The sequence below is a fragment of the Cucumis sativus genome, chromosome 1 (genome assembly GCF_000004075.3).
Source record: "Cucumis sativus cultivar 9930 chromosome 1, Cucumber_9930_V3, whole genome shotgun sequence".
In the NCBI taxonomy this organism is placed as follows: Eukaryota; Viridiplantae; Streptophyta; class Magnoliopsida; order Cucurbitales; family Cucurbitaceae; genus Cucumis; species Cucumis sativus.
In genome coordinates, this window is record NC_026655.2 from 22,548,042 (window position 1) to 22,573,769 (window position 25,728).

A 25,728-nucleotide genomic window follows, 5' to 3' on the forward strand; every position below is an offset into this window, starting at 1 on the left:
ATTTTAGTATTTTATCAAATAATTAACATAATAATCAACATTTTTTTACAAAAGTGTGAAGGGAAGACCAGATAGGATACAAATAATACCATAAAAAAAAAACTAATAATTAGGATTATAATTATATATATAAAAAAAAAACTATAACTTAAGCTAAATTCTTCTTCATTTCTAATGATGGTGTTGTAATTATATGAACAAATCTTTTAAAATTATTTTAACTACGAAGATAGCTAGAGTATTAGTATCATCCGATCTTTAAATATAAGTCGTCTTTAACTAGTACTCTATCATTTTAAACACAACTTTGACATTAACCGAGTAAGAGATCGTCCGTATATAACTAAAATTTATAATCTATTGTGGCTATGCTCGTAGAAATGTGGTGCAACACATACCACTACATTCATCATTAATGGGTGTGATTAACTATAATTAAATGATGATTATTACTAATTAATTATATTTATACGAAGTTTCTTTTTATAGGAACATATCTCATACACATTTTTGATAAAAAAAGAAAAATGTTGATTTGAAATTTGATTTACCATGAAATTAATTGTGAGGCTGTGCTGCAATGAAGCCTTAAATACTCATAAGAAAGAGACCTAAAGCTGAACGCAACTCAAAATATAACTAAACCCCAACCCAGTCACTGTGTATTATATAACAAAATAAAAAACAAAACGCCCCTATGTTCGCTTGACTGTCCATGCGCATTTGATATGTCACTAAGCCATGGCCCATGGCATACACTTTATAAATTTGTGTAAAGTAAAATAAAAAAGCTTTGATTTTTTTAGGTTAAGGTATAGTTATGTTAGTGGGTAGAAGGTGTTGTTTTTAACCTCCCAAGCCCACATTTTTATTCAATACCATTCTTTTTTATTAGTAAAAGAGATAGTTACAAATTTAGCAATTAGATTCAAAATAATTAAATGTATAATAATATTTTAAAATTTTTGCAATTATAGCAAAATTTGTCAAAATTTATTAATAATACAAGTCTATCACTAATAGACCATGTTGTAAATATTGGTCTATCACGGATAAACCATAACGAGTTTATCAGTGATACAAGTCTATCAGCGGTAGTTTTGCTATATTTGCAATTTTTTTAAAATCGTTGCTATATCCTTAATTATTATTTCTCAAATAGCTATCTATTACAATTACTCTTAGTAAAATAATAATAATTCAAAGTAGTTATGATGGTAGGCTTGAAGATATGGGAGATGGCTATATTAAATCAACCCTTTCATTTTTCTTAATCCACACTTTAAAGTTTAAATTCTAAATTTTATGAGTTTGGTGGATTTAAACCTTAATTTAATTATTGTATCAATTTAAATTATAATTTTTTTATTGTATCAATTTATATTCTCTATTACAATTTATTTATAAAAAGTAGTCATATTAAGTATAATTGTATTAATTAAATTAATGAGTTTTCATAATTGTTATTTGAAAATCATTTTATAACTGACAATTTTTCCTACATCTCTCCGATCTGGTAATATCATCTTTATATGTCATAAAGGCTTATTAGAGCGTAAGTTCTCCCCACAAACCTACGGGTCCTTTCAGCATGTTTCATCCTCACCCACAACAAGCTTAATTTTGGAGTTTTTATGATCGGGCCACCGAAAATAAAGGTGCACATTGTTGGTATAGATAGTAACTTTGAATTCTTTTAAATCCTTCTTAACATTACTTTCATGTTCTTAGGATCCTTCTCATTCAGGTGTAATAGTGGTTCATTTATGTCCCCATCCTAAACTTGAGGCGTTATATTAATTGACTCAAATTATAAATTTCACACGACAATAGGTTAATGAAAGGTTAATTTTCATAAATATAACAAAATACCAAAATATTTACGGTTTGTGTAATAAAACCAAAAAATTCATGGTATTTTCATAAACTTCAGGTTTGCCGTTGAATAATCTTGACGAATTTTCACTTCTTTTTCTTTTTTGTGATTTATTCATCTTATGTTTGTATTATTACTTCTTCTTCATTTTATTTATGTAAATATTTATCAATTTCTTTATTTTCTCTTCCATAATTTTTGTTTCTTCTTCATTACTCAGTTTTTTTTCTTCTTGATACGAGATCTAAACGATCATATACAAATATCTAAACGATCAGTTGTCTATCCCAGATAGACAACAATAGACCATTATCACTAATAGATCGTTTTGATTTGATACAATATCTTTTAGACTAGGTATACAGATACAATATCGTTTAAATTTGCTATGAGGTCGCTTGGACTAGGTAAAATAGTATAAGATCGTTTAGACTTGTTACAAGATCGTTGATAAGAGATCATTTAGACTTCGTACAAAATTATTTTTTCATGTGTGTGACTAATTAATCGCAATGGTAATTTTGTTATTTCAGGTTGTGGGGTGTGAGTATCTTACTTTTTTTCTTCTTACTATTATCGTTGTATAGAAACATTTGGTGCTTTGTTATATTTTTTAAAAAAAAACCCTAAATGAAATCTAGAAAAAGGTATAAAATGATATACTTACAAATTTAAATTATTACGTTCGTAGTTTAAACTATACAAGTCCGGTACAAATTGATATTTTGTCATTTATTTTACCCGATAAATGGTGATGAACAAACCAACACCTGTGTCCACCAAACTCAGCTAATCGTGGGACTTATCTTATTTCATTGTCATCAAGTTGAGTTCTAGCTTTCGACAAATCAAAAAGACCATATTCGGTGTGTTCATTCTTTTTTTCTTTCAAGTTCAAGGCTTCTTAAGAATTAAGAAAATTAAACGATACTTCGAAATTCTTTTAATCTTTATCCTCTGGTCCTCTCAAGTTCTGTTCTACTGTGTATATATATTCATTTATGTTGTAAATCCTGTTGTTTATGGCTCCTAATTCTTACGATCCTGCCATATGTTATGCAGCTCTCCGGATTTTCGTTGATCTCCTGAGTTTAGTTGGTATAAAACACCAACTCTCATTCCGACTACGTGACTAATTCCCGTCCGTGACATCGTTTATAGGCTCAGTCGTGGATCAGTTAACAAAATCGTCACATTATTTAATTTGTGTGCATTAACTGCAAAGAGCCATTTGCATTTGTGGTAAGGTAAGTGAAGAAGTTCGGATGATTATTGGGTTTTTGATGCAGACAAGCTTCATCAAATTTGTTTGGGTCAGAAGAAGATTGAGTAACCATTTTTTCTGGTTTTGCGGATTCACCATTGATTGTGATTTTGATTGTAGTAATCTCTGATGGATAAATATAACACACCTGAGCAATTATACAGAGCTAGTAACGTAATAATCTTGTTTATGTTGTTTGATGGGTCTGATTCTCTGATCCAACAATTTAGTGAAAAAGAGAATGTTGGAAGAAATGGTAATTTTCAATTTATTTGAATCACCATCTACACTTTGGGCTCAAATGCCAAATAAAGGCCCAAGTCCAATTAACGGAGCCCAGAGGCCAGACTTATAGACGAACCAAGCGCAAACCAATAAAAGAGCTCTCATTTATTTGAATGACAACAAATGTGTGGGATGAGGAGATTGGCCTCTGATCTCGATGTTGATATCACTTTGAAAACAAAATATTGATATTGACAGCACATACATTTGATGTCGGTTAAATACTTGGTGTTCGTTAGAGGGTGTTTGGAACATCAATGTGAGTTTAGTTTAGTTTAGTTGGAATGATATGTTAACTCATTGTTTGGCTCACCAACTTAAAATGTTGGTGGAGTTGAGTTGATATATTTTACAAACTTATCTCAACTCTTTCTTCTTGTAATGTTTTCAATACTCCATCCATTAACTATTGTCGACAAGTATCATTGCCACACTTCAAGAAACCAACTCTTATAACCACTTTCACAAGTCCAACTCTGGGATTCAACGACATCTCCAACAACCAACTATGAGCTATGACAATCACCTCCAATGATAGCTTCGACGATCAACATCGGCAATCAATTATGAGCTCCGACAATCACTCTAATGATGCCTCTGACGACCACCTTCCAACATCCCAACTCCAATGGTCAATTACTAACATCAGCATCCAAGTTCGAGCTTTGACAACCACCTCCACGTGATCAACTTCAACGACATTTGGTCTTTAATTTTTTTGTGCACGTTAAACACTGTTGATATTAAGAACTTGAAAAAGTATGGAAGGGAGAAACAAAAAACTAAGAGAAAACAAACAAAAGGCAAAACTCAAAACAAGAATAGCAAATAACAAAAAATAAAATAAAATAGGTATTTGTTTTCTAGAGCATTTTATAACAAGAAAAGAAATTTGTTCTTTGATAATCCTTTGAATGAATTGAAGGTGGAATTGTTGAAAAAATAGTGATATTGCACTGGCTTCTAAGATGAGAGTGGAGACTTTATTTGATGAATAAATTAATGGAGAAGTTTTGTAATCACAAGTTTCAATTTCTTATTTTGTTTAACGATATTAGGCAGAAAAATGTAGTTTGTTAATGGTTACTTTTGTGAAAAGAAAAATTGTAACTCAATCAAATTAAAGAGAAAAAAGTTTCAAACAAATGTAGTAAAGTAATTGTAGAAAAAGTGGTAAAAGAAAGAGCAACAACCACAAACATATAAACTCATACCAAAGAAGTATGCACCTCAAAACATGCATAAACTACTCGTCCAAGACATATATAAACTCCGCGGGCTATATCAATTCAGCTTCCCAAGCACCACCCTAGTCCTTACATGTGAGGAAAAGGAAATACGAAGAGTCAGATATGCGTCGCAGCTGCACTTAGGAACTTGTAATTGCATTCGCGTTTCTTCGCGCAACAACTACAACAATACAACCCATTTCCCTACGCAATACACCGCCTTTGGCAAGGACGCGCCGTTCTTCGCTGAACAACAATTTCAATCTTCTGATTTCAGGGGGAAGGCAGCGGGCGGCCTATCGCATTCGCAGCAGAACTTCCCCCTTCCTATTCCCGGACTTCCGAACATTCTCCCGGTTTCCACCTCTCATCTCAAATTCCTCAATCCCTCTTTATTTTTCATCTCTGCACTATTCTCCATCAATTGAATGGGTAGGCCCAAGGGAGACGGAGCTAGAAGCAAGGCTAGACCTTCAAGCAGCAGGTGCTGGATGATCATCGCTTTCAGTTTTTCCGTTAACTTCAATTCTGTTTTTTTTTTTTGTTCGTATTCCCTTGACAAATTCAACTTTTCTTGTGCTTTCAGTTTGGCAGCATCACTTCTGCCATCGGATTCTGCCGCTAACGCTGCTGGATTCGGCGGCTTTCTTGGTAGTTACCGGCTCGATTATTCTCTCACTGGAGATGATGCAGCACCTTTTTCGGTATGCCGGTTTAGGAGAATTGATATACCACGTTATTGCAAAAAAAATTGCTTGATTGATGACTCTGTATTCGTTAACGGGTGTTCTTTTGATGATTGTTGTGCGTACGCAGGATATTGACGGTGAAGTTGCACAGCACTTGAAAAGGCTTTCAAGGAAAGACCCAACTACCAAGGTAATTTGTATATATTTATCTGTTGTTTTTTCTCTACCATGAAACAAGGCTCTTCACGAGGAATTAAGTCGCTAGAGTTTCTGACGTATGAGTAAGAATGCGTTTTTATGTTGTTGAGAGATGATTGACATTTCTCTTCCAATGTGCAACACTACTCCATAGTCTCCGTGACCAGTTAAGAACTATCACCGGACTACGTAACTGCCGTCTGTTCAAAACATCAGTTGTCTTCTTAGTGGAAATAAAAGAGAAACCAAACTTTCATTTTTCTCACTGAAAGTTGTTGCCTTTATAAAAAGTGAAAGGAAAAAAAAAAAAAAACATGGTCTGGGGCAATTTTTTCCTTTTCTATCTAAATGCTGTATTATTCTTGTACCACTTCTCATTGTTTGGAGGAGTGGTTGCTTCTTGGAATGAGATTCTTTTTGATCACACATTCCTCTCTCCCTCAAATTCAGAATGGTAGCACAACGATAGTAACAATGGATCAATTGCAATGTGTAATTTTATCAAGTGAAAGGTGAGGTGTAGTGCAGGAATCTTTTAAGTTCAAAGTTAGTCAGAACACTCCTGCATTTGAAAGCACCATTGTCAACCAAGTTTGGCTCAGTCTTTTGCATCAAATTTTCACTTACCATACATATTGTAGAGGAAACTTTTTGAGCTTCTACGGTGAATGATATGCACATTTTTCTTTTTTATTTTTATTGTTGAAACTATAAGGGCCCTTTATTAAGAACTAATTTGATTTTAGATTTTCAACAGCTTAAAGCATTGGCCTCTTTGTCTGAGATTCTTAAGCAGAAATCCGGTAAAGACGTTGCATCAATTATTCCTCAATGGGTATCTCCCTTCTCCATACTGTAGTGATGGCACAATGTATTCATTCACTTTCCTATTTAATTTGATTTGGTCTTTAGGTTGCATACTTTATGAATTGTCATTTATTATGTTATTAGACTCTGACATGAGCGTGTGGGCCGTGGTTGGATAGAATAGAAACCAGAGGTGAAAGAGAAATTGAGTTGTGAGCAGGAGCATGGAATTTGGGAAATTATGTGTGTTTGTTGTTTGTTGTTTGTTAGTATATATATGTATGTATGCATGGATGTATATTAGTTTAGGAACAATTTCTTTGAAGTTCCTTGTGTTAATATAACTTCCTCTTAATTTTTCTTTTTGGATAAACTTTGTCTTTAGAGTTAGGTCTTTGTGGTTGGTTGTTCCTTTTGTTGCTACTTTTTGCACTTTTATATCCCTAAATGGGAGTCTTCAGTTTTGTTAGAAGGAAAAAAATAATAATAAGAAGAAAAATAAGGGGAAAAAAGGAAAAAAAAAGAGAAAAAAAGGAAAAAGATCTCTTAGATTTGACCAAAAGAAGTTTTCATTGTGTGGAGAAAAGTTACTTATTGTTTCCCCTTTTGCACTGAGTTTGTGGAATTTGAATGAGAACAAGGCTATGCACAAGAGCTTAAAAGTTTTAGGGTTTTCAAGATAATTAAGCCATTCTTAGGATTTAGGAATGTAACAACACTGCATGACTGTCACAACAACCATTGATGTTTTCGAGCTCTCTATTTGCTATAAGTACTTGATAACCCAAAACTCCATCTAACTTCTGAAAAGTGCAACCAGAAAGCTTTTGCATATACCCTCATGCCACAACTTTAAAGACCTGAGAAGTTTCTGTGAGGTCCTTAAAATCAATACCTCTCAATCTCCTAATGAACTCAGTTTAAAATCTTGTTTATTTTGGACAGGTTTTTTTACATTTTTTTCCCTTTCTTCTTCTCTTTCTCTCCCTTAAAGAATCACATAATGTTAGAAACATCCTTCAAATCATAATAAATTTCCTGACAAACCTCTTCTTCTTCTAGTCTTCAATCTTCTCAAGTCCCCACACAAAATCATGATATGTTTTCGAGAAAATCGCCTTCTCTGGTTGGGCTGTTTTGTTGGATTCTTTGTCGAATGGTGGTGGAAGATTTAGATCTTATCCTTTGGGGTTGTTTGTTTGCTCTGTCAGTTTGAAGTTGTTCTTTTTTTCTTCTTCTCCATCCACAATATTGGGAAATGGGTAGGTTCTTCTGGTGTTTTTTTTTGAGAAACATGTGAATAATTTCATTGATGGAATGAAATTACTGAAGGGCACATAAGCCGTGAGTGATTACATAATGCTATGCCACTGTGTAATAAGAGAAGTTTGTAATCTCGATAGTATTGGGTGAAACCAAGCAAACAAAGTATACAAGAGGTGATCAAAGTAGCGGGTGAAGTCCGATTCCTTATGTTTGAAAGTACGATGGTTCCGCTCATTCCAAATGAGCCAAAAGAAGGCTTTGATGATGAAGCACTAGAAGGTTTCTTTTTTGTTTTTGAAGGGGTGGCCAATAAGAAGCATATTCAATAGAGTGAGAGGATTGTTTGGGAAGAGCATTTGGTAGTTGAAACATGTGAGAATCTTCTTCCAAAAGGACTGAGCAGGCTGAGGTTTATGCTTTATTGTTGGGGTCTTTGGAGGGAGAGAAACAATAAGACGTTTGGAGGAGTTGAGAGGTGTACTAGTGGCGTCTGGTCTCTCGATAGGTTCAATGTTTCTCTTTGCGCATTAGTGGTGAATTCTTTTTGTAATTTCGTTAATTCTTATTCTTATTGATTGGAATGTCTTTCTCTAATCGGACTTTTGCATTGTTGGTTTTTCATGCCCACCTATTCTTTCATTTTTTTTCTTAATAAAAGTTGGTTTTTATTAAAATAATAATATCGATAATAAATAAATTAAAAGTGAACCGCTGGTTCACAACCATCAGCTTTATGTCTTGTCTTATACTCTTATAGGAATGAACCTTACTGGCTTGCTTTTAAAAAATGATAAAAGAATTTTCCTTTTCCTGTTCTTTTTTTAAATTGTTCTCTTTTGTTCATTTCCTTTCAGCTATGGCATATGGTGGGATAAATTTTTTCTTCATTATTATTTAGTTGGATTTGTACTTAAGTCTTGTGTATCTTTTCTCCTAAGTGTTTTCATGTACATCATACAGGCTGCATAATTAACTGAAGTTCCCCTGCCCCCTCCCAAAAAAAACAAAAAAATGAAGCATAATTTCTTCAACCATTTAATATTATCCACCAGCCAATTTAAATTGTAGTCATTTCTGAGATGTTTTTGTGTGTGTTTATTTTAGGTATTTGAATACAAGAAACTGTTGATGGATTATAATAGGGATGTTCGACGTGCTACGCATGACACAATGACCAATCTTGTCATGGCTGCTGGGTACCTACTTCTTTCTCCATTTCTTGTTGATGTTAAGCTTCTAGATTGTAGAGTAATGATGGGTTTCACAACCTAGGCTATTTTTTGTTTGAAATGCATTTGTTGAACTGTAAGAGGCAGACACCTCTCATAGAAGAGGCTTGCATATTTGTGAAAGCACAATGGCTAATGGGGTTTAAAGTCTCTACGCCTCATGTAATGATTAGAAGACAAAACTTTATAGCGTAAGTGATGGAAACTAAATTCTGGAAATGAATTTTATTCAAAGATTGCCCTTCCAAAAGGTCACAGAAGGCTATTTATAACCTTGAGGTTGATAGACCAATTAACTTTTAAAAATACACTAAAGGCTCTGTAAAACAGAAAACAGAGTATGTCCTATAGAATTAATACGAAATACAAGGAACTTTAGAGAACCTAACATAAAGGCCCTTGGTAATAACTAATTACCCTAAAAAGACTTGCATCAGTATGTCAATCTTATTAATGATTATAGTAGTGATGTTAAGGATATCCTTTTAGAATTTGTATTCAAGTGGCAATTGATAGGCGTGATCTTTCTTTTGAAACAATTTTCTTTGATTAGTATGTTCAGCTATACTTGGTCAGGCTATTTTAGGATTTGTGAAGTGTTTATAATTAACTTTGGGGCTTACACCTCGTACTGTCTTGAGGCCATTTCAAGATAAAAAGCTCCAAAGTCCCTTTAGCTAAGAAGGTTATAGATAAGTATTCTACTACTATAAATAGACATCTGATATGGACTAATTTTCTCCTCATTCCCAAACCTTCTTGTTTAATACCTTCTGGCGTATAAAGTTGGACTTGGATATTTACACTGTCACTGGTGGGTTGGTAGAACTCAATTATGTAAAATGTTCAATGGATAAATTGCCAGATCTGATTAAAGTAATAAAGCTAGTAAATTCATTTGGGCATTAGGCATAGGCACTGACTTAGCTTTTCGGATTTCATGTATGTTCTTCAGGAGAGAGATAGCTCCGCATCTGAAATCCTTGATGGGGCCATGGTGGTTTTCTCAATTTGATTCAGTTTCTGAAGTCTCGCAAAGTGCAATGCAATCACTGCAGGTTTGTTACTAACGTAATGTCACCAATTAGCCTTTTCTTTTATGGAACTAGTGATGACTCAAGACGATGGCTGGATAGAGCAAGGTTCACACTTAAACCTCCAGAAATTTGGGTTTACAATCCCAAATTGGGTACTTTGATCAATCAAATGCATAATGTGTGTGCAAGCACCGTGATGTTTCACTTTTCAGAAATTTTGGCTCTAGTTTTTTTTAAAGAGAATAATAAAAGATGATCTATGTGCTTCTAGTTAGTGTCTGTTGTCGATTGACCTAAACTCCTCTAATTATCTCTATGGCGTTGCTAAATAAAATGAAAATTATCGTGTACGTGAAAATTGTAGGATCCATTTGACAAACACTTATTGTTAGAACGTTAGGAAGTTAAGCAACTCCATTGTTTTGTAAACTAAAATTCTTGTTAAATCTTATGAACTACAAACAGCAGATGCTGGAAACTTTTTTCTTTTAGTTTGGTTATGTTAAATGGCAATATATGAGACTATAGTCTCTGTGTTGTTGGGCTCCATGTGGTTTTCTTTTAGTTTGGTTATGTTAGATGGCAATATATGAGACTATAGTCTCTGTGTTGTTGGGTTCCATGTGGTTTTCTCTTGGACCTTAATTGATTTTTCACTCTGTTACCTAACTTGGTGGCATACTGCACCGTGTGTGGACAGATTGCTGTTAATTTTCATTGAACACTAAATATTCTTTGATCTATCTTTTCTTTTCTTTGTTTATATTTCGTTCTTTTAGTTCAAAGTTTGTTCTATTTAAATTTGGTCCTTGCAAAGGTATATTTTTACCTTAAATCTGATTTGTCCAACTTACTTATTTGGTGTGAAATCACGCTCCTATTAACATACTAGTACACGTACTCAAAGCTATGTCGTTAATTTGTTAAAAAAAAATTAAAAGTTTATTTTAACAAGTTAACGACATAGCTTCAAGGCAGAAAGAACCAAAATGGTTACTTTTAAAGTTTGAGGTCTAAAATAGTCATAAAAGTTTGGGTGTCAAAATTGAACAAACTTGAAGACTAAAATAAATATTTTGAAACTTCAGGACCAAAACATAATAAACCAAGTTAAGGAACCAAAATAGGATTCAAGCCATTTTTATTTCAATCTATAGACAACTTGATTTCAATCTATTTAAACAAGGAGTTTTGATATTCTCACTTTAAATCAATTGTGAACGCAGGCAGCATTTCCTGCTCAGGAAAAGAGAGTAGATGCTTTAATTTTATGTACAACTGAGATATTTATATACCTGGAGGAAAACTTGAAGCTCACGCCAGATACTTTGTCTGAAAAAGTAGTTGCCAAGGATGAATTGGAAGAGATGCACCAGCAGGTATGTTTTAGGATACTTCCTACAGGAACAAGATCTGAATTTATTATAATGTAACTATAAGAAAATACAAGATAAACCCAAGTATAAGGCACTTGAAATCTCCCTCTTGAGTACTCTCATCCAAGGCCTAGATCACTCCACTGAATCCCCTCCCTCTATTTATAACAAGATGTAACCACCCTAGTAACCACACTTACACAATAACTACTAGTAACCACCCGTAGATGACAACATACTAAATATCTAGTACCTAACAGTATGCTTTCAACATCTCCCTCTCTTAGATTCTGCACCATATTTGTCTATTACAGGTTGAATATATATCACAATGGATCATGTCCTTTTTTCGTAGCACAAGCAAGCACATAGATTTTTTTCTATTCTCCTTTTTCCCTATTACTATTTAATTAAATATCTGTCTTCATTGTGGCATTGTCTAGTAATAGTGTTAGTGCATTCATTCCTGGGGCCTTACCACCTTGAAGTCCTAGCTTCTGAAACAGAGATGGTTTCTAATATTTAGATTGCATGTTAGATGCTCTCTTTTGGTTGTATTTTCTCTTTATGTTGTTTTGTTCTATATCAAGTTTCCTGATGCGTAATTGAAAATACTGCTAATTTCTGCTTGGTGAATTTATTTTTGTTTCAAGTTGTGAGATCATGCTGTTTAGTGCAGTCTTCTGTCTTTGAATGCAGGTTATCTCTTCATCATTGCTTGCTCTAGCTACATTAATTGATGTATTAGTGAGTGGGCGGTCTGAAAGATCAGGGACTGGGAAAAGCAGTGGTGAAACAAAACATGCTTCTAAGTCTAGGTCTCGGGAGACTGCTATTTCATTTGCTGAAAAATTGTTCACTGAGCATAAATACTTTATAGACCTGTTGAAGTCCAAAAGTAACATCGTCCGATTTGCTACCTATTCAGTCATGAGGAGCCTTGTCAAAAACATTCCTCACGCTTTTAAGGAACAGAACATGAAAACTATTGCCGGGTCTATCCTTGGTGCTTTTCAGGAGAAAGATCCTTCTTGCCATTCACCAATGTGGGAGGCAGTGCTACTTTTTTCTAAAAGGCTGCCCAACTGTTGGACATATGTTAATGTTCAGAAAACTGTACTGAATAGATTTTGGAATTTTCTTAGAAATGGGTGCTTTGGATCTCAGAAGATTTCTTACCCAACTTTGATTTTATTTTTGGACACAGTTCCACCTCGTGCTGTAGGTGGGGAGAAATTTCTTCTCGATTTTTTTGATAACTTATGGGTCGGAAGGAACCCATTCCATTCCTCAAGTACAGAAAGGCTTGCATTTTTCCAGGCTTTTAAAGAGTGTTTTCTTTGGGGGATTCAGAATGCATCAAGGTAGGTGTTAGTTTCTTGATCTTGTTTTTCCATCCTTTTGCTACTTTAGAATGCGAGATCATTTCTTTCCTTGTTACAAGGTTCTTTACAGCCACTTTATTCATAACTGGACTTATTTGAATTAAGCTTTAACCTTCAGTTCATAATTTTCTTTTGTTTTTTTCTCTCAGCTTCTGCAATGGAGATGACTTCGCTCATTTTCAAGTCACCCTCGTTGATGCCATTCTTGTCAAGATTTTATGGAAGGATTACTTACATGTTCAGTGTCTAAAGAATCAAGACAGGGTATTCTCCGAAGATGAACCCTTGAATAACAAGATGATAGAGGACATACCAAGTACAAAGTATCCAATGAGCTACTTACAAGATCTGAGAAAATGCATTGTCGAAATTCTCTCCAGCATTCACTTAGTGAAACATGATCTGCTTTCTGTTTTTGCTATGGAATTTCAAAAGAATTGTCTTGATATGTTCCAGTTGACAGATAATGTAGGAGTAGCCTCGGAAACCATAGAACAGATTATAGGATTTATATTAGAATTGGAACAACTTTCCATGGACAAGGATGATACCTGGCTCTTGGTTCACTTGGTAGGACCAACACTGGCAAATACTTTCCCCATTATACAATCACTTGTAAGTTAAATATCTCATACTTGTTGTGAAGGCTTTCTTCAAAGTATTTGTTCTTTGCACTTAGCCACTCTCACCTTTGATATTTGTCAAATCAGGAAGGTTTATACATTAGACAGGTAGTATAGTTACAGTGCATCAAATTTTAGAACTATCCTTTTAAGTACATGTCTAAATATTACTCTGAAGGAAAGGCCTAGCATATGAATTTTCAATCTAGTTTGGATGATTTGATTCGAGCCCCTGTTCCATAAATTCTATAATAGGTTTTAATTTTTTTGCCCTTCTCCACAATTGAACTTTAAGTATATCTAACTAAAATTATATTATTCTTGATTTGTTGGCACCAGGACTCTTCGGATGGTGTGAGACTTCTATCTGCTGCAGTGTCCGTTTTTGGACCTCGCAAGATTGTTCAAGAATTATTTATTAATAATAATGGAATGTCCTCTACTGAGTTTTCTGGTGTTGAGGCCCAAGATTTGGAGGCAAGGCAATTCATGCAAGTATTTAATGATGTTTTTGTTCCTTGGTGTTTGCAAGGAAATAATAGCTCTTCTAGTGCTCGATTAGATCTCTTGCTTGCACTGATTGATGATGAACATTTCTCTGATCAATGGCATTCCATTATCAGTTACTCAACTAATTTAGATCATACTGAAGTTGTGCTTGAGTCAATGAACTCAGAAAGTCTAGCCGTGTTGGCAAAGCTTTTAAACAGAGTAAGAGGAAAAATTACAAATAGTGATGCAAGAAAAGTTACCCATACTTGGCAGAGGGCTAATCTTGGGAACTGGCATCATGAGCATTTGGAATCTGCTGCTGTTGCGATAGCTCAATCCCATTCTCCGATCAGAAGCTCATTTACGGATTTTGTATGGTATGTGAACTACAGATCTCTTCTCATAATGACCATACCTACTTATTTGTTTTCTTAAAAAAACTGTTATCTCTACAGATTCAGAAAAAACACACATGGGATACACGTTTTGAACCATTTCATAGTTACTAGTTTAATTTGATTTGATCTTTTAATCTCAGTTAGATTGTCCCATGGAAAATAGCATCTTCATTTCACTTGTTTTTTTACACTGTACTGTTTTTATTTGTAAGTAACTGTACAGTTAACTCTCAATTCTTTTCTTCCCTCTTCTCTTATTAACTGCATAGTTCAACAACCATTGATTAACGTGTTGGATGCATTATCTCCTTGAGTGGGAATTGGATCTTATGATTCAGATAATAATATTGGAAGTTTCTTTTTTCATTTTCTCAGGATTGTTTTAGTGCCATATTTTTTGAAAAGGCTTCGATCATCTTTCATCTTTGTTAAAGAAGTATATATTTGTGTGTATGTATGTACAATTTGGAGCACACACAGATGAAATGGCTAAATAATTTCCAACTATTTTTGCGTGTATCTGAAGATCTATATGAGTTTGCTTGCTTTTGGGTAATGAAATAACTCATTCAAAAACTGTCTTATCCTAAGTAGAGTCCTATCTTAATATTTTAGTAATTTAATCCTAATCCTGTCTCTTTTGTGCAGTTCTGTTTTGGGTGGTTCTGTACAGAATGATTGCTCTTCTTTTGTGTCAAGAGATGCATTGATTGCTATATTCGAGGCACTATTTCAGAAGTTAGTTAGTTTCTTATTGCACTCTCCTTTAACATGGGCCAGAAATTCTTGTTCTCTTTTGATATCTAGGCCTGATTATCCTGAAATTTCTTTCCCCAAGTACACAAGTTCTTCAGAGGTTGTTGTGATGGCAAATTTTGCTCTAGAAGTACTTGACCGCTGCTTCTTTTGCTTATGCCACCTTGGTGAAGAAAATTATCTACTTCCTAGTATTTTAGCTACTATATATGCTATCGACTGGGATTGCAGTATGGAAGGCAAACAAGATGATATGCTTGATGAAAAATTTAAGGAAGAAAGTAAAGCAAGGTTGGTTTTTGGTGAATCTGTGCGTGCTCTACGCCAAAAGATAACAGATAAGTTTTGGAATAGCTGTACAACACACCACAGGAAAAAATATGGAAGTATCTTGATTCAATTTATTAGGTCTGCCATCTTCAGCGAAGATAGTGAAGAAATCGTGTCTTTGTGCTTCCAATGGATGCTTGAAATTCTGGATCAAATCTCTCAGGATCAGTTTGAAGAACAATATATGTTAGACCAGCTTTTGATCAAGACTGATACGTGGCCTTTCTGGATTGCTCCCAACTTCATGGCTCCAAATGAATTGGCTGCTTCAAATACAAAAAACGTTGGCTTGGATATTCATGTGAGTGGACTTCGTTTAAATTTTACCATTTCATTCTTCACGGCAGTTTGAAACTGTTGTGGATACTAGGTGCTGAACTTCATGGTCTGGAACTTATAGCAATCAAGGTTGATTTGATTTATTAGCATTTAATTGAATTTTGACAATTTCTTTCTATATTTTCAGACAACTATTCAAATATATTACCATTTTTTGGATTTTAATATTGAAAAAAAAAACTATCTACATGTATAACTGCGTGTTTAGGTCTCCTCTTGTGTTATTGGGTTGATTACTTAGACAGAGGGTATGTGATCATCCAGTGTTTCCTTCTATTTTGCTTGCTAGATGCACTGTCAATAAAATAGCAATCAATTCTCACTTTTACCATCAGCTTGAATATGAATGTGAAAGATGCATTTCATTTTATTATTTCGTGAGAAATTCAAACAAGGTATGGAAACATCCTCTCTACTCAATTGCTCTCTTTGTATAATTTTTTTGTACTTTGATTTCATATTAATAAAGAAGTCTTTGTCTCCATTTCAAAAAGAACATCCTCTCTACTCAATCCTGTCAAGCATTTCCTCTTTGATGCATTCCTGTTTTTCTCCGTTTAAGTAATTAAGTGATTGTTAGTTGGTTTTCAAATCTCTGATCAAAATTGTATTTTCTGTTGTAAAAGCTTAATTGATGTGTTTAGTATTGAATGTTAATTATATCAATTTTTCATATGCAGAAATCTGGAAATCACAAGTTTATTTCTTTAATAAGCATGTTTATGTCGAAGATTGGACTTGAGAAACTCTTTAATGTTCAAGTTGAAAATTCTTCTACTTGCATTAGCAAGATGACAAAGAACGAGGTTACTTCCCGAGCTTGGCTGGTTGCTGAAATATTATGCACATGGAAGTGGCCAGGAGGTAATGCTAGAGGTTCTTTCCTTCCTTTATTTTGTGCTTACGTTAAAAGGAGCTGCTCACATGAAAGCTTGTTGGATTCCACCTTCAACATGTTATTGGATGGGGCTCTTCTCTACAGTAGCAGGGCTGCTCAAAGCTTCATCAATATTTGGCCTTATCCAGTTTCCTTGCTAGAAGATATTCAAGAACCATTCTTGAGAGCTCTTGCATCTTTGCTTTTCAGTTTATTAGAAGAGAACATATGGGGGAGAGACAAAGCTATTTCACAATTTGAGTTGCTTGTTAGTAGACTTTTCATTGGTGAAGCAGTGAATATTGACTGCTTAAGGATTCTTCCTCTGATTTTGAGTTATCTTGTTCGTCCCATGTGTGAAAGAAATTCTACATTTGATGATTCTGGTTCGTGCTCTGGAGACTCTTTGATGGAAAATACTTTTCAAAGTACTATCGAGGGTTGGCTCCAGAGAGTTCTTTTATTCCCATCATTAAATGAATGGCAACTTGGGCAAGGTATGTGTCTTAGTAATCAACATTAACTGATTGATGGGCCATGGACATGAACGTTTTGATTATATTTAATTTCTACATATGTTTCTTTTTGTTTAATTGTTTCTTTTTTCTTGTCTTCGGGATGGTTGTAGAGGTCGGGTTTGCTGCCATTGCAAATATATTTCTTTAAAACCTAAAAAATGCTATTTTGTACTAACCACATGATTAGGTAACAAGTAAAACATAGTACTTCGTTTTTTCTCATCTTTTTTTATCTCTTCTGGCAGATATGGAATATTGGCTTTTGTTGGTGATATCTTGTTATCCCTTCAGTTGTACCATTGGAGGTTTACAAACATTGAAGCTGGACAGAAATATAAGCACTGAGGAGGGCAGCCTCTTATTGGAATTATTTCGGAAACAGAGAAAAGCATCCGGTAGATCACCTGCAGGTAATCATGCGCCATGGGTACAAATGTTATTGTCAGAGCTTATGGTTGTGTCTGTTGGTTACTGTTGGAAGCAATTCAGTGATGAAGATTGGGAGTTTCTGTTGTTCCAGTTAATGAGTGGGATTCAATCAGCCGTTGTAATAATGGAGGAAATTGCTGAAAGCGTGAATGATATTATTGTCAAGAGCTCTACTACTATGGATTTAAATGAAATTTTAGAAAAGCTTGAGCAGAGTGTTCTGATTTCTAACCCAATCCCCTTTTGCATTTCAAGAAATGCCCTTTTATCATTTTCTTTGTTTGATGGTTCCCTTGGACTACATGGCCTGAAAGATCTGGAAAGTTCAAGCCCCCAGCAATTTGATAAATTGAATCACGTCAATGATCGCATCGTTGAAGGTATTCTTCGCATGTTCTTTTGCACTGGAATTTCTGAGGCCATTGCATGCTCCTTCAGTGATAAGGCTGCATCCATTATATCATCATCAAGACTTGAACTTCCTTATTTCTGGGACTTGATAGCTTCAAGTGTTACTAAATCTTCAAAAGATGCTAGAGAGAGAGCCGTGAAATCAATTGAATTTTGGGGACTCAGTAAAGGGCCTATTAGTTCTTTATATGGCATCCTTTTTTCCCCTAAACCGGTTCCTTCATTGCAATATGCAGCCTATGTTATGCTCTCAACTGAACCAATTTCTAACTCCGCAATTATTCGAGAAAATACTTCTTGCTACCTGGATTATGATACGACCACTGAACAGGGGTCAACCCAAGTTGATTTTTCGTCCGAATATAATGTGCTATTGAAGGAGGAAATATTATGTATGATTGAGAAACTCCCTGATGATGTTTTTGACATGGAGTTGATTGCCCAAGAAAGGGTGAGTACATAATCTCTAGTGTTCACTATGATTGAATTTTCAAAACTTAAGCACAATCCAATTTCAGTTGATAGTTGTTTCTTTAATAGGACCTGATACAAATGATTTAATCTTTGTAGGTGAATATATATCTCGCTTGGTCTTTGTTGCTGTCACACTTGTGGTCATTACCCCCATCTTCATCTGCAAGGGAAAGATTGGTCCAATACATCCAAAACTCTGCTAGTTCTAGGATATTAGACTGCCTTTTCCAGCATATACCCGTGGAAGGCATGGCTCTTCAGAAGAGGAAAGATACAGAACAGCCAGCAGGGTTATCAGAAGCTGCAACTGCAGCAAACCAAGCCATTACCACAGGTTCATTATTGTTTTCTGTGGAATTTCTTTGGCCCATTGAACCAGTGAAATTGGCAACATTTGCTGGAGCAATATTTGGGTTGATGCTTCGTGTTCTTCCTGCTTATGTTCGAGGATGGTTTAGTGACTTGCGTGACCGTTCAAAGTCTTCTGCACTTGAATCTTTTACAAAAGTATGGTGCAGTCCTTCTCTCATCACAAATGAATTGTCCCAGGTATGTGCTCTCTTTTCCACGCCAATGCAGGTTATTTTATGTTTCTGGAACTCTTGTGGCGAAGCTCATTCATTGACAGTATAAATCTTGTTATGTTTATAATTTATCTAAGACTTTAAAATTAAGATACTTCGGATTTAGTCAATCAATTAAAAGGCTTTGTTTTGAAGCAGTGGATTGAGGTATTATGCCAAATCCATGCCGAATAAGGGAAGTCCATCCTCAAAAGAATAATGTTATAAATTGAAATATTGATCAAAAGGCCCCATAACAACCCTAAATTTGCTATTTATAACCTTACAAAGAAATAAGACTGATTAACTAACTAATTAATTTTAATGAACCTAAATTAACAACTTAAACAAATATTAAACTAAATATACTAATTATATCCTCATCAATTAGAAGACTTTAAATTAAGATACTTTGAATTTAGTCTATCAATTAGAAGGCTTTGTTTGAGAGGTGCTCAGAATTTGTTTTCAAAATCATGAATAGAGATGGAAGTGGGCTTGTTGGGTCATCCAAGACACATCATAGAACTCTTTAGATACTGGTTCTAAGTCTGCATCATTGCCTACTTCATCAATTTCAGTAGCTCTAACACCCTTTACTGACTAACTTAGGTTTTGGTCTTTTGTATGGATGAACCTGTAAGGAATCAAGGTAGTACGGGCTACCTTTATCTAACATTGGTTTGAATGGAATGACCAATGTGGTACTTCAGTGACTTTGCTCTCTCATCTCAATAGCCAGCTTTTGTAGTTTAGTTCTCCAAGATACTTTAGTACCTAAAAATGGTATCAAAGTCGGTTGTCGACATTCCAGAGAGGAGCACCGACAAAGGGTTCTGACTAGGTGTTTCCAAGTGAAGTACCATCGGTCTAGCTGTTGGGATATCGGCTTTCTAAGGATGAGGTATTATTAGAAACCAAGGTAGTATGGTCCACCTTGTCCTTATCGGTTAGAATGGAATGACCAATGTGGTACTGAAGTGGCTTGGCTCTCTGACCTCAATAGCTGGCTTTTTGGGTGTAGTTCTCCAAGATGCTTAACTCTTACTCTTGATTTTCGCTGCTCGCTCATTTTTTAAAAAAGGAATTATTTCCTCCTTTGCGATTCATTAATGTAATTATCTTCTTTTTTGCATAAAAAAAAACAAACTCATTAATTGAATGAAATATCCAAAGACATCCAAAGGTACAAACGGGCCAATGGTGTTCCTAAGCAATGGGGAAGCAAAAATCCAGCCCATTGTCAATAGTAGAAAAATGCAAATTAGTTTTTCTTTTAGATTTGATTTCAGCCACCTTTTCTTTCAAGAATTGGAACTTTGTAAGGTTTAAAGGCTGCAGATAAAGTGTTGGTATCCAAGTCCCTCAAACACTTAATTCAGAACTAGTTCTCTCATATTCAAGAAAGAGCAAAATTTTCTAATGGATGCTGTTAGCTTAAAATTTTTAGCTTTTTGGATGTTGTGTCTTTGTCATCGTGATTTTCAGTGGAGGGCAAAGATCACTGAAAAAATTTATTTGAGTTGGATAGTTTTGGCTTTCCCATCTCCTTTCAAATTGAAGCATGTGGAACTCAAATTTTTAGTCTGAAGTGGGCGCTTTTCATCAAAGCGTTCATAGTTTCTTTGTATTAAGCTCTTCACTAATGTCTCAACTTTCTATTGCTTTGGTACTTTCGTTGTTTCTTCTTTGTGATCGTTTGTTGGTCGTTTTCCTTTTTGCTTTGCCCTGGTTCATCTTTGTTTATTTTGTTTGGATAACTTTATCTTTTTCATATTTTGCTCTTAGTATATTACTCTTGTATTTTGAGCACTAGTCTCATTTATTATAAATAAAGAGGTTTGTCTCCATTTCAGAAAAAATAATTTGCAATAAAGAAAGAAAGCCATGACTATTTATAGCCTGTATATCTTTGCACCAAAAAATAGCATTATAAATGGTAGTATGTATAAACGCCCTTTGTCATTCTGTATTTTCCTGGAAGATTCTTGCGTTTCTTTCATTCCAGATCTTCCACAAAATAGCAAATAATGCATAACCACAAATGTGTTTGGCCACTTGAAAGGTGGATTTGGAACCAACTCTGTGTCAGAAGGAGATGCAACAGACTAGTTGAAGGCATGGAAAAACTCAAACCAAATCCTTCTAAAAGAGGGACGATCGAAGAATATATGTTGGACAGATTCCCCAAGAGGGAGATAGGTTGATCCAAAGGCATTGTTCTAGTGACCTATCCATAGTATCAACTAAGGACTTAGTGATTTCCCAAAGAAGGAATGTCATCTTTTTCGGACAGGTGCAGCTTCATAGTTTGTACAAGGCAACTTTGAGTGTCTATTGGTGGTGCAAAAAGTGTATGATGATTTTGTAGTACAACCATTAGAATCAGTAAGGTTCAATTTAGGGATGAGATGTGGAAGCAGCCTACTTCCATAATCTCATCATCTTTCTGGCGTCTTCTAAAATTTAAAGACCTGCATTGTTCACTATTCCAAACCTTCTCAACAGATGTTTCTTTTGTACCTGCGAACTGATAGAGCTTGGGAAAGTTTTGTTGAAGAGTGTAGTTGCCAAACCAAGTATCATTCTAAAAAGCTGTAGTTGAGACATTTCTGTCTATTTTCCTTGCCTCCAGTTAACCCTTCACGCCTTTTCTGACTTTATCGTCTTCTCTCTCCTTTTCTTTTCTTCTTTTTGCCGGTTGGGGTTTCTATTAACAAGGTCTTCCTGATGCAGAATATATTTCCATGGACTTCTAGAGGATATTGGTCAATCAACCATTATCCTTTGTCATGGGTAAATCAAGTTTCATTAGTGTAATTATCATTTCTCTTTTCTTTTTTCATTATTATATATTTCTTTTTTTGGAATTCTCATTACTAGGTATCCAGTTGCACTACTACTCAATTTAATACGTTTAAACAAATATGTCTAGAGGAGGGAAACTCAAAAAAATTGAAAAAAAAAAAGGAAGAAATTTCATTAGTAGCAAAAGCAAGTAAAATGAGAATTGAGTATCAACACGCATATGCAACAAGTTGATTCTGAAATTTGACTTCATGGTGACACAAGAACTTAGGTTTTTAGAAGGTAGGTCAAATTTGGCCTTTGGTACAAATTTTTAATTGCTTTTGATGTAAAAGTCCAACATGTGCTTAACCATTGCATAAAATTGGTCAATCAACCAACACACCATGCTTAAATGCTAATGCGGAGTCGCATAAAACAATAGAACTATAACCTTCATGCGAATCAAAATGGGTATTTTCAGCGAGGTTACGACAAAGGAAAAAGCGAGGTTACGCACCACCTGAGGCACCTGTTGTTGGATATTATTTGTGTGGGTATCATGGATTGACCTAGTAGTAAAAACGGAGACGATTTTAATAAATGGATAAGATGTCATGGTTCAATCCATGGTAACCACCTACCTAAGAATTAATCTCTTACTAGTTTCCTTGACGCCTAAATGTTGTAAAGTCGGATGTGTTGTCCCGTGAGATTAGTCAAGGTGCTTGCAACTTGGCTCTAACACTCGTGGATATATATGTGTGTCTTTGTGTGTTTGTGTGTATAAAGATTAATTTTGAAGTTCAATGCTATCGATCTTTTACAAAAGTATTTTCTTGGCTGCAGATAAAAAAAGCAGAATTTGCTGATGAAAATTTCTCAGTTGTTGTAAGTAAATCAGCCAATGAGGTAATTGCTACTTATACTAAAGATGAGACGGGGATGGACCTAGTAATTCGTCTTCCTTCATCATATCCACTAAGGCACGTTGATGTGGATTGTATGAGGAGCTTGGGAATCAGTGAAGTTAAGCAGCGGAAGTGGTTATTATCAATGATGTCATTTGTCCGTAATCAGGTAATTATATTTGTGGTGTGTGTATCTATGTTGTCTGAAAGGATTCAGAATCTTAGCTGTCATCTTAAAAAAGGGTAAGTAACTATATATATGTATGGATGGATAAATCAATAGATAGATCTACATTAAATATGAACTTTTCAGATTAGATATTTCATGTATTGGGTTAGGTGTGAAAGATGTGAATGATCAATTGCTAGGAGTAGGAAATGCTGTATGTAGAGACCAATAGATGGTCAGAGGTGGACTCTGGCAAGTGACAACATAATAATAAGAATAAGATTTATTTTCAAGGTTGCAACCAGATAGAATTAAGTTGGAATGATGAACGCCCATGACTAGGGTCATGTATATAGGGGCATTTGGGCAATAGTGAATGATATAGATTTTCCTTGTGTGATGCAGAATGGTGCTTTAGCTGAAGCAATAAGGATATGGAAGCGTAATTTTGACAAGGAGTTTGAAGGAGTTGAAGAGTGTCCCATTTGTTACAGTGTAATTCACACAGTCAACCACAGCATTCCTCGCTTGGCATGCAAGACCTGCAAACACAAGTTCCATTCAGCATGCCTTTATAAATGGTTTTCGACTTCACATAAATCAACTTGCCCTCTGTGCCAGTCTCCGTTTTAAGCTGAATTCCTTCCAGTGAGACAACTAGTTTTGAAGATAATGCTTGCATCCGCTCTGAAATAATGGTGGAGTTGAGAGGTACACAATCAGAAACTTAAAAGTCTCAATTCTTGTGTACTCTTGAAAAGAGGCCTCTGTCCCCGTCCTAGAAAAAGGGAAACATGAAGTGAATGTGGGGAAGAACACAAATACCATCTCTCCAGTTTTCGACAACATAGACATAGGAGATCATCTTAACTTTTTCTATTTATATTTCTTTTCCCCAACCTAAGTATTATAATATATAGTTTGGGTACAGTTCGGTTAATTTAATGGATTTGTATATAAGTTATCATCTAGATTATCGTTATGACTTTTTCACGGGCTAACCAACCCAATGAAAGTGCAAGAATTCAACTCCGAAGCTTGCTTGAGTTTTGTATGTTTTACCATTTCCAGTAGTTTACTGTTATTCTATTATGATTCATTTTTACACTCGATGATAATATCATCCTTTGCGCACGCTTAGTTGACTTGCCATACCAAAAAGATTGGATTAGTTTGGTTCAATTTTTTTTTTTTTTTTGTTTTTCGGTTACATTTCTTTTAAATAGAAATTCTCAGTTTAGGTTACATTTCTTTTAAAGAGAAAATCGAGAGAATGATAAAGTAATGGATAACAAACTCGAAAATAGCAAATTTAAAAAATATTTAGATTTATAGCAAAATTGTTTGATATAATTTTTTTGATTTTTTTAGTTAATTTTATCCCGAGGAAAATTTATATCCGATAGATATAATATTTGTGCAGGTTAAAAGAATGGAATATAAGCCAAAATTAGGAATACAAAGTAATTAACAATTTATTTATATAATTCATATTATATATATATATAGTAATAGCTGTTTAAATCATCTTCTTTTTGCTATCCATAAATGATGATAATATAATTTCACCATTCTCTTTTGTTAATATTTATTAACATTTTATTATATCATACGATTTATAATAATAATTTGAAATAATTTTAGATTTTATAATGATTTCAAATTCTTTCAAACTATCATCTCTTATGCTAACAAAAAAATTAATATTTTTCGATTACATATAGTCATAAATTTTATTTTATGAGTTGAATTTAAAAATTGAGTTGAAAAATCTCAAAAATTTGAATTTGGGATTGCATCCTTTACTATAATAACAACTTGATATTAAAATTTTATTTTTTCCTACAATTATGCATTTAACTATTCAATTGAAATTAAAATTGTATCTTATGTCTATAATTAGGATGCATTTAGTGTTTATATGATTATTTTAAGAAATTTTTTATCATCCATAAAATCGTGCTAGTTAGATTGATTTTTATGGCAAACATAATTTTAAAATTTTAGGATTATCTTGATAATATCCTTTATATATTTTTCATAATTGTTATTTAAATTTTGATCTGGAACCGCCAAAATACTAAAATTTTGATTTTAAATGTCAATATCCCACAAAAACCATGATAATATGGTGGTTTTTATCTGAAAAAATTATTTAACTGTACTAATTTTATTAAATAGTTTTTTATGAGACGTTTTTTGAATTACATTAATATTCAATTTTATTTTTATTTGAGGGAATATTTTTGGGTTTGCATATACAACTTTCTTTTATGGCTGGCTTCGACTTTCTTGTACGATTGTGTTGGATTTCTTTTACTGCTATCCTTTAGCATTATTTGTCATGACACTCCAACGTGTGAAGACTGTGTTTGATGGTAGATGAGTGAAATATTTTCGACATATTGACTACCGCGTGGTTGGTGTATACGTTCCATGTTCATCTTTGTTTCAAAAATTCATACAATGCATTCAAGGTAGACTTTTCCCATCTTCATATCTTTCTGTGTGTCGGGTGACTCTTTATTGGGACGGATGAGAAAGTTCAAACCTTCTTCAGATTGTTGAAGATAAGGACGTGTATTGGCTTATGTTGGTTTTGTCGAAATTTTTCGACAAGGATTTATTTGTGGTGGTTGATTCTGCATCTGCTGATTCAGTTGAAAATATTCCGTATTTGAACAATGAAGTAACTAGACAACAACGTTCACATAGTGTATCATGGATTATTGACGTTGATGCGTTTGATTCACCACACATTGAATACCTATTTAGGTGGGAGTAAAGTTCAAAACTAAGTCAGTATTTTAAAAAGTGATTGATTTGTTGGTTGAAGTTGTTACAGTAAGGTCCAATTGCACATCATTTGACATTCGATGTAAAGGAGACTGTTCGTTGCAGCAGGTGTGGTCAACGAGGTCACAATTGTAGGTCTTGTAAAGAAGTCATTCAACGTTAGGTTATCATTTAGTATTTTCTATAAGTATTAGTTACAATTCTTTTATCACTT

The 25,728-nt window shown here is 34.3% G+C and overlaps 1 protein-coding gene across 2 annotated transcripts; it reads left to right on the plus strand.

Moving 5' to 3' along the window:
* The first annotated feature begins 4,673 nt into the window (after positions 1–4,673).
* Positions 4,674–23,828, plus strand: LOC101219451 (E3 ubiquitin-protein ligase listerin). 2 transcript variants are annotated; one of them, XM_011660572.2, is made up of 16 exons: positions 4,674–5,138; positions 5,241–5,358; positions 5,471–5,533; positions 6,299–6,376; positions 8,719–8,810; positions 9,799–9,901; positions 11,107–11,259; positions 11,956–12,620; positions 12,791–13,256; positions 13,604–14,133; positions 14,803–15,541; positions 16,260–16,953; positions 17,220–18,265; positions 18,385–18,837; positions 22,488–22,718; positions 23,124–23,828. In XM_011660572.2, the coding sequence occupies exons 1-16, from the start codon at positions 5,083–5,085 to the stop codon at positions 23,349–23,351; spliced, it is 5,715 nt and encodes a 1,904-aa protein (XP_011658874.1). In that variant the 5' UTR covers positions 4,674–5,082; the 3' UTR covers positions 23,352–23,828. The 2 variants fall into 2 exon arrangements, with proteins under 2 accessions (XP_011658874.1, XP_011658879.1); XM_011660577.2 differs by lacking the exons at positions 4,674–5,138; positions 5,241–5,358 and having other exon boundaries at positions 6,288–6,376.
* The last annotated feature ends 1,900 nt before the right edge of the window (positions 23,829–25,728 follow it).